The sequence below is a fragment of the Austrofundulus limnaeus genome, unplaced genomic scaffold (assembly GCF_001266775.1).
Source record: "Austrofundulus limnaeus strain Quisiro unplaced genomic scaffold, Austrofundulus_limnaeus-1.0 Scaffold13, whole genome shotgun sequence".
NCBI lineage: Eukaryota > Metazoa > Chordata > Actinopteri > Cyprinodontiformes > Rivulidae > Austrofundulus > Austrofundulus limnaeus.
The window spans coordinates 3,683,924-3,693,717 of record NW_013952415.1 but is presented as its reverse complement, the minus strand read 5'-3'; the positions used below and the strand labels follow the sequence as shown (position 1 = coordinate 3,693,717).

The 9,794-nt window shown below is 34.9% G+C and overlaps 2 protein-coding genes across 5 annotated transcripts in view; one reads left to right on the top strand and one right to left on the bottom strand.

The window, feature by feature from the left end:
- Positions 1-4,441, bottom strand: part of rassf6 (Ras association domain family member 6) — an 8,795-nt gene extending 4,354 nt beyond the window's left edge. The window contains exons 1-2 of one of the 3 annotated variants that reach the window (XM_014002515.1): positions 4,315-4,441; positions 41-112 (exon numbers count right to left, since the gene is read on the bottom strand). In XM_014002515.1, the coding sequence (XP_013857969.1) occupies positions 41-99 (59 nt within the window). In that variant the 5' untranslated portion in view covers positions 100-112; positions 4,315-4,441. Of the gene's footprint in view, positions 1-40; positions 113-331; positions 355-4,314 lie in introns of those variants that run through there. The other 2 variants (XM_014002517.1, XM_014002516.1) reach the window with 2 other exon arrangements.
- Positions 4,442-7,490: 3,049 nt separating this feature from the next.
- Positions 7,491-9,794, top strand: part of musk (muscle, skeletal, receptor tyrosine kinase) — a 22,999-nt gene continuing 20,695 nt past the window's right edge. Inside the window, exon 1 of one of the 2 annotated variants that reach the window (XM_014002504.1) lies at positions 7,491-7,770. In XM_014002504.1, the coding sequence (XP_013857958.1) occupies positions 7,701-7,770 (70 nt within the window). In that variant the 5' untranslated portion in view covers positions 7,491-7,700. The remainder of the gene's footprint in view (positions 7,771-9,794) is intronic. The other variant, XM_014002503.1, reaches the window with a different exon arrangement.

The window sequence follows — 9,794 nt, the reverse complement described above, 5'->3', positions numbered from 1 at the left end:
GCAATCCATATAAAGCAAGAGCTTTATAGCAATACATTACCTGGTTAATAGCCTTCCATTTCCTGCTTGGATTACTAGGGGCAGAGCTGCTGCATTCATCTCTGTTCAGGTGCTGCAGAGAAAACAAAGAAGATAAAAGAACAAACGTGTTTAACTACATTTGGTTACAAAAATAAAAGCAGGACTGGCTAATTAAAACTCGTGAAACGGCCTGAGAGGGCATTCTGCAGCTAAATGTAGACTCTTGTCCAGCACTGTGTGCACCTCAAGCAAGGAACGCCACTGAAAACTCACTTTATTCTAAAAATAAACACATAAACACAGGTCTTACCCTATCTCACATGAAAAATCCAAGACCCCGATTCAGTGTCTTTGTCTTTTTCTTCTMTGTGTGCTTTAAATATCTCGTTCTGCCTGCCTCTGAAGTTTTAGGGTTATTTTTGTCTTTCGCTTTCTCTCTCTTTCTTTTTCTTGCTGTAGTCCTGCCTTCTTTCTTTCTTTTCTTTGCTGTAGTCCTGCCTTCCCTCTTTTACTTTCTTTTTTTGCTTGTCTCCAAGAGCTTTAATAACAGTACTCCACCCAGTACCCAGTGATGACAGTGTGGAGCCAGTCGTTTGTTTATATTTTGGTCACAGASTCAGAAACCTGTGACTGTAACCTTGTATGCTTGCTCTGTCATTGCTTTTGTATTATTATTTTTGTTCTTCTGTTCTCTAATAAGAGAGCTGTCTGACATCAACAGCCAGTTTAGTTGACAATTTCCTTCATTCTTTCTTTGCCTCAGCCTGTTAGCTGGTGAGAAATACCTCAAGCATTCTGCAGCTTCTCCACTCCCCTTTTTGACAGACATTTCACTTTGTGCAGAATGTAAAATAAACAAATAGCAAAATGAATGTACAATGCCACTTTCAGAGCAATAGTTATAGTACTATACCAATGTTCTTCTTCAATAACACATATAAGGGGGAATTTATTTCAAAGGAAATGCAGTGCAATATGCTTTTAAAATCAATTTGTTAAAGTTTTTGTTAATTAATTTAGAAGTATTTTCTAACATGTAATAACTTGCTCACCTTCTGAAGTTTGACACCAAGCCTGTTAATGTTTAAAGCAATACCATATGCTTATATCTAGTTGTTTTTTTTGTGCTATTTGCACAATTCATTTGTCGAAACGGTCATCTCCTTCAGGACCTTCTGTCTATAACTTTTCATCTATTTATACTTTTTTTTAGCTATTTCACATTTTCTGCCACATTTTTCCCTTTGTAAATGAATGGAGCTGTTTACAACATCCTTAAAATCCCTCAACATATTTCTAAATCTGTGCAGCACCTTACACCGTTTSYTCTGTTTTTGCTCTTTTTAACTTCCTTGTAATAATTTTAGCTTATTTTATTGCCAGTTTTAGTTATTTTTCCTGTTATTGCAGCTATAATTTTGCTCCTTTTTGCTATTCTTCTGCTAATTTTGGCTTTTTTGAACTTCTTTATGCCAATTTGAGTTGTTTATGTTTCTTACATTTGCTTTTTTTTTTTGCTAGATTCAGCTGTTTGCTGCAATTTTAGCTAATGTTCAGCTGTTGATATATACAATTAGSTTTTTGAGCTAAATTCRCATTTTGTTGGCTTCTTTCTGCTTACTTCAGCAAACTTGTGCTCCTTATGCTTTCTTGTGCTAATTTAAGAGTTTTCAGCTATTTTGCGACAAATCGTCAAATTTTTACYTTYATGCYTTTTTATGCTAATTAGACATTTTTATACCTTTTTCACCATCTGGGTGCTATTTTCAAAYTGTGTCTGCTACCTTTAGCTTGTTTTTATGCTAATTTTAGCTTTTTTCCTGCTTTTCAGCYATCTTTCTGCTCTTTTCAGCTAATATTATACTAAGTTAAACTTTTTATGCTTCTTTCAGCTTTTCAAATTGAACTCGTTTTGCTATTAAACATTTTCAGCTCCATTTCAGCAGCTTTCAGCTAAGGTTTTCAACTATAGGCTAGCATGTTACACTAGCGTTTTCACAGGAAATACAATTCATCTAGTTTTAATTGTTTTAAGACAAAATGTCAGGGTTTTTGCTAACATCACACAGTCAGCTGACAATGCTAGATTAAACTGTGCCAAAAGGCAATGCAATTGTCAGACAAACAACTGTGCAAAATCTAACACAGGAATTCATTTATTTAGCACTTAGAATGTACTTGCATACTGCTAATCAGTGCAGCATATGAGTGCAGAGACAAGCTGAGGGTACATGTGGTTAAAAGAAGAACATCAGACAAAACATCATTCAGATGCAAACTAATGCTTTGCAATTTCTCTTGTGTTCATTTGTAAGTTATTTCACTTCCATGGGATCATATTAGTAATAAACAGAATCTCATTTATGCTGAAACACAATCTAAAAATGGGTCTTTCTTCACTAACAACCAACTTGCACAATTTGTCCAAATGATGCTTCAAATTTCCACATCATACTGTTGTAATTGGATAAATGGTAGCTTCCAAAGACCTGATGTAACACAGAATACCTTCACAGGCTCAAAGTGTCGCTAAGCAACAAAATAAAAAAAGTGTTTGCCTTTCAGGCAGACAAATCCAGCCATATAATGCTGAGCTTTGCACATTTTGTAGTCTGTCACAGAATGAACAGAGTTACCCTGGTGGCATCTGTGTGTGAACTGATGTTTGGATGTTTTGGATTTATGCACTAAAGCAGGAAGTGACCAGGTCTGACATTATGATATCAGTCAATCAATCAATCAATCAATCAATCAATCAATCAATCAATCAATCAATCAATCAATCAATCAATAAGTTTATTCACTCAATTCAACAATTTTCCTCATTAAAACATACAAACACATTTTCGTTTAACTATGCATGAGTGAAAAGGGAGCAGGAAGAAGAAAAACCTTGTATAAACCTGCTCCTTTCTCAATGATTACAATCATTTTTCATGGCCACTTACATTAAATCACAAATAGAATCTGCAAACAATTTATCGTTCTCCTTATTAACTCAAAAGTGTATAAGACTTAATAATTTTTTCCTTAAAAAGTATTTTAAATTGATTTAAAGTAGAACGTTTTTTTCAAATCGTCATCGAAACTATTCCATAATTTTTCCCAATAAACTGAAATACACATTTGCTTTAAAGTAGTACACACAGTTTCACCTTTAAAATCATATTTTCTTTGGTTATTTCTGTCATTTGAACTTAAGACAAAAAACTTGTGTAAATTTTTGACAATAATGTATTTCTTGCTTTAAACATAATTAATAAAATTTTTAAATTAACTAAGTCCCATAGTTTCAAAATGTTTGATTGAATAAAAAAAATTTGTATGTTCCCTAACGTTCACTTTATACAGAATTCTCATAACTTTCTTCTGTAACACAAACAAAGGTTTAGTGTTGATTTTATGTGTTGCCCCATACCTCTACACAATAGGTCATATAAGGAGCAACAAATGAGTGATATAATGTATGGAGTGTTGGTTGTTCTAAAATATTTTTTTAAACTTTATTTAAGAGTCCAATACTTTTACATAGTTTTTGTTTTATATATTTTATATGATATTTCCAGTTAAGTTTATAATCCAAGACAACCCCTAAAAATGAAACTTCATATACTCGTTCCACTATATGATATGATTTTAAATGCAACGTTTCAAAGAGAAGGTCCAGAACGCTGACTCTAAGGAGGGTAAAGAAGAAGTTTGTAGTAAAAATAAAATTAGTAGGTCATATTAGATGCTAAACATTTTTAAGAAAAAAATGTTTTGAAGCCAGTGGCATTACATCTATAGGCTGCACAGTCAGATCTACAGTGGCTCACTTATGATATCTAAATACAGAACCCAGCCTTTGTGTACAGTGAGGTTTTCTCTGGAAAAATATTGCCAGCGGGGTAAAAAGCCACAGTACACACCCAGTACCTCACTTTATGACCTTACAGTTCCCTTCTCCACTCCTTCCTGTCTTTCTTCTAACTTTCCTAAATCTCTACATGAAAGTGCTCTTTTTAATTGAAAAACTGTGATCTAAATACAGGATTTTTTAAAGTTTTGGGCTCATGTATCTTATATTTCTTTCTATTCAAAACAACATAAAGAGAATCAATCCAGTTACATTAAATCTAGTTTCTGATCTGATCTTTAATAAGCCTGGTAAGTTAAAAATTAAACCTAAAACAATGAGTATTGAACTATAAATTAGGATGGTTATTCCGTGTATATGAAAGAATAAATTAAAATTTATGAAGCCCTAACGGAAGTTTTAAAAAAGCTGATCACGTTTACTTTTCTTCCTACCTGGTCAGTCTTTGTTTTAGCCTTTTAAAAGCTCGTGAAGCAGGTCCATTTCTCAGCCAAGACGGTGAATCTGAGTTGTGAGCGTGTTTGGGTTCAAAGTTCTGGAGTACAGTTGGTGTGGCAGGAGGTGAGTGTGTGCAGCACACCGTAGCAGCAGGTTAATTATTGCAGAACACGTTGAGACAATGTTTAGAGGGAGTGGCTGACTGACACCAGACACGGCTCGGCTTTAGAGAGGGTGGGCGAGCAGAAAGGGAGGGAGAAGGAGGGCCGCCGCGCCTGACAGTGTCATGTTTGTCTGAATGCAGCTGAGCTAGAAAAGCTTCACATCAGTTAATCTCCCTCAACTAGTTAGGTCACYTAATTTAAATATTTAGTCTTTACTCACCATTAACAGAGAATCCAGATGATTTTACAATGTTTTAGACAATATTTTTGGACATATGAGGGTGTAAGTTTTTTGCTTGTTTGTTCTACGACATTAATTATTCTTTATTAGTAATTTTGAGTTCTTGTCAACTACTTCCACTATTTTCAGAGGAATAAATAATTATATTTTCTTTATTATTATACAAATGGCATGGCAAATTAAAACTGCCTGTTGTGTCTAACAACAGCAACAATAAAAACAAATGTGACGAGGCTAAAGGCCCTGTCACATTRGTGTTTTAAACAACTTGTGAATTTTTTAAATGTCGAAATTACTAATAAAAGTTATATATTTGATCAATTTGTTAGCATCACAGTATACACYTAAAGGAGGCTTCCAGTTCATTTTTTTTAAATTCCACCTTCAACATAGATGTCATTTTATGTCAAGTTTTCTAAAACATTATAGTGTGAAAGGGCCTTATAAGCACTTGTTAGAAGCCTATGGCAAAAATAATTTGCTTTAATCTGTTTAGCTGCTTCTGTAAAAAACAGAAAAAAACATAATAACGTGCCTGAGTGGGATAAAATGGTACATACAGTCAGCAACAAGGTGATTCTGAAAAGGCTACTGTATAACCCAAAAATGTAACATAGGTCATAAAAAATGAGGAGACTAAAAAAGAGACATGTCTAAAAACAACCCCCCCCTCCAAAAAAAGAAATAAATAAACAAACAAATATACTAATAAATAAATAAATAAACAAACAAACAAACAAACAAATAAATAAATAAATAAATAAATAAATAAATAAATAAATGTGAGAAAGTAGTGCCTTAAATTACAGGAAAAAAAATACAATATACACCAACTGACACGGGACCTGAAAGTTATATTACCATATCTGGATTCATCTATTGTAAAGCAGGTTTTTGATTGTTTTTTTCTTCTTTTTTTTTTTACTAAACCCATGCAAGATTTCTGCAAACAGACGCAAAACAAAATTTTGGCTCAGTCAGAGAATAAATAAATAAATAAAAAGTCAATAAATCTTCAGAAATCTTATAAAATTATTACCAAGGACAACTTCAAACGTATAGTCTGAAATATGAATAAAATGAAACATGAAAAAAATACAAATGAAAATGAAATACGACATACGTATGAAAATGTTGAGTAGCTTAAGATTTTTGCACAGCACTATAAAACAAAGAGATGCCATGTTTCATGCAAATATACAGCTTATTCTTGATTCTCTACCTTTGTCAGCAGAGGGAGTCAGACAATCATTGTTCATTTTACAAAACTTCACTTATAAGTAAGCGGTTTTTGGCACAGCGGTACTTTGAAATGAACAATATTCAAATGACTTGACATGTTTTCCCTTTAAAATAATTGGGTATTGTTTGGCCTTCAGACAACTTAGGAAACAATAATTAAAAGAAAAAGAAAAGGAAGAAGCTGAACCCTTCACACAGCACCACCTGGTGGCGTGATGCGGTGTGAAAAATATGAGTAAATGCAGTGACTTGTTGGACTACAGACAGAAAATGTAATCTTGATTTACAGTTTAAACCATACACTGCAATAACAAAAGACAATAAATAAATAAATAAATAAATAAATAAATAAATAAATAAATAAAACACTGAAACTAATAGTCAAAGAAATAATTTAGACCTTTTTAAGTGGAGCTGTGTTGTATGGAAGCTCAAATCCACCACTCTGAAGAAAAAAATATATATATCATTATTATGAGATAATATCTCATAATTATGATTTAGTATTTCATAATTATGAGATAGCTAAGTTATAATATGAGAGCCTATGTCAGGGTGGTGGAAATGGGCTTCCATAGCTGTGGGACGTATATGAATCATGATCAATGAACTGCTGTAAATAGATTTTTGATCTAATTTCGGAGAAACATCAAACTTCTGAGCTTTGAAATTCCACATTGTTTAAACAGAATTGTATTGTTATTTTGGCAGATAGTTGGATCATTTCTAATTAAGCTTGGCAGCATATTATATTTCTGTGGAGATAACTCTGTAATGTAATAAAGGAAGTGATGTAACTAGTTCTATTAAAGGTTTTTCATGCGAACAGCCATGAAAGTTTTGAGATTAGAGTGGTTTTAATACTGCACGAAGCCAGTGCGGCAAATGTTTTTGGCCGATAGCCAATCAATTTGGTCAGGCTGTTCAAAGATCCACGCATAAAATGTTGTTCGTAATTGAAATGATGTGGGCTGCCTCTTTAAACTGTCAAAAACTAAAGCAACTTTTGACAACAGACTCAAAGAATGTGGGCTCCTGCTGTTGGAGCACAATAGCTCAGTCCATCCAAAGCAGCGTGGATAAGGAGTAAATGAACAGAAATGCCATTCCTTTCCTAAAATAAAACAGGATGTTCAGAMTGGAAGGCAACAGGTGGACACAAAGACTGCCTCCTGAACTGTGTGTTCACGTGAACGTGTGTCAGATTGTTATGCAGTGAGATATGCAACGTGCCTGCATGGATATTTGTTTGCCCCAATTTTTTTTTAAATATAAGTTCATTTTGTCACACTCTGCTTGTACACTGCTGTGGTGTTTATTTGATGACTGAACAGCGAGATGATGACAAACGCGAGGGCCCTGCCGTCATATTTCTCTGAGAATATGGATCAGCTGCTGCCAGGGTTGTTGACCACTGTGCATGCAGATGGCTGTTTAGCACCGGAGCCTTTGGAGCTTAGAGCAGAGCTGCAAAACCAAAGTGACTGTTCATGCAGAGCAGCTGCTCACGTCCATCACACAGTTCATACACACACACACACACACACTGTGACTGAACGGGTTCCTGTTGATCTCACAGAGCTCATGGCTGTCTCTGGCTGCAGCAAACACAGACGTACACAGCAGTCCAACAAGAACCTTACTGGGTACAGGATTCTAACTTTGAATTAATTATCTTTTTTWTATATTTACCTTGTCCAAAAGCTTTGTTCAGACTGTGTAGCACAGAGGTGGGATGAAGACTTTGGAACACATAATTGTCTTTCTGCTGATTTTGGCCACTTCAGCTTACAGCACACAGAAAGGTAAGTCAGATCTCTGTAAGCGATTGTTCTTGAATTCAAAGTGTCTCTGCAAAATCAGACACTCTGAATTCATATCCATCACACTGAATGGTCAAAAACACACAAATAACCCAGGAGTCAACATTAAGATAAAAGAGGAACATGGTTTGTTTTTGTTTCTCTATTTTACATTCCATRTTTTTAATTTTATCCACATGCAAARCAGAGCAATCACCTGTCTGACACTAAACACCTTGCAGGAAAAAAATGACCTCATGTTTGTAGGTTAACTTAGTGTAAATCTGATTGAATTACATCCTTCCTGCAACTTGGCACACGGCGTCTGCAACGTAGCACACTTTCTAACAATTCAATCATGTCAGGACGACTCCACAGAAGCTGTGTTGCCAGCAAACGTGGGCAGAGCTTGTTGACCCAGTGGGTGCAGCTGAGGATCAGGACATGTGATATGAGTCGTGGATCAGATGCCTGCTGAGCAAACCTTAGACATGCACGTTCAGTAAGCACAGAGCACCTCCTCTGTGGGAGCTATAAGTGTGTTGTACAAGACTGAGACTGTCAGCTAATTTCTATTTTTCTTGCTATAAATTAAAACTACTAATGATGGTTTGCAATTTTTCTCAAAGAAGGCTTTGTTTTTATCAAATCAGATATAAATTCCCAAAGAACTGTCAGTGAAATATATAATCTGTGCACATTTTAAACACAGTGCCTTAACAAATTGAAGTTTAATTGTTGCAATGGTTGCCGTATGTCAGTTTTGACAAGACTAAATGCTCATGTTTGCTAAGAATCATAGCTTTATGTTTTGTCATAAGTGGCTGGCGTGGCTTCTTAGTTTCTGCTCACTTGAATTAGCTGCAATCGACTGAACACACTGACTGAACACAGAGAACAAAGGTCAAATGGGATTCTGGTAAGTGGCCTCCTCCTCTGGTCCAAATGGTCCTGTTTCTGCTCTAGTGTCAACATAACAAGCAGTAACATTTTCTAAACATGGACCTCTCACAAGGTCAAGTCCGATGAGGTTCTTTTTTGGCTCTAAACAATGAGTCACGTGACCTCGAATGTGACCCATCTGTTGAGACATAACACAGGCAGACAGCGAGGGAGGAAAACCCCTTTCCTGCATATAAATCTAAAAAACAATGTTTTGGTACTGTCGACTTGTAAACTGTAAACCGTTATATTGACAGAAGTGAAAAATGTGGACAAACTAGTCTGTACTAAAATATAGGTACGTTTATTTGTGCTTACCTTCTCTGGACTGAGCTCTAAGGGTACATATTAGAGTATAGTGCAGTTAAGCAATGCATCTATCAAATGTGGCTTAGAGTAAGGCTTCACATATGAAAATATCTTAAATTAAACAGAACCTTTCAGATATTTTCGGTTTGACAAAGTTTAAGCTCATCAGGGCTTCAGAGAGATCTGAAGCAGCTTTTTCCYGTCAGCTCTTCATACGTCAAACAGCAGCAGTGACCTGAAGTTCAGAGTAGAAATTCTCCACTTTAACTGTTAAGAAATATTTGCTTTAGAAGAAGCAATATAATCATAATGTCCTTTTTTTAAGCTTTTGTTTTCTTCTCCACTTCATCTCCTTTGTTGCTCTCACAGTTCCTACTGGGATTAAAGAACTCTTCAGGGCTCCGATCTGGACTTAAAAAGACCACTTTCATCCAACCCGTTTTTCTTTTTCTTMGAAATGTCTGTTTTAACTTTGCTGCTAAACTACCTTGGAGTGGAGTTGTTTACTGTACAGTTGAACTATGATCATGAATTACACAGTCTTAATTTATGCAATGTTCAGAAAACAACAATGTGTGGTTTGAAAATTTCACAACATTTTACACAGAGTTAGTAATTTACCTCTTGTTTTTAAAAAGCATTCATCTGAAATATGATACTGAAGAACAGAATGTGCAGTAGGGGTGAACTCCATGCTTCATGAATTTTGAGTCAAAATATTGAATTTGCATAACATTTACATAATAAAACTTATAAAAAACTAGTTTACTTTAATG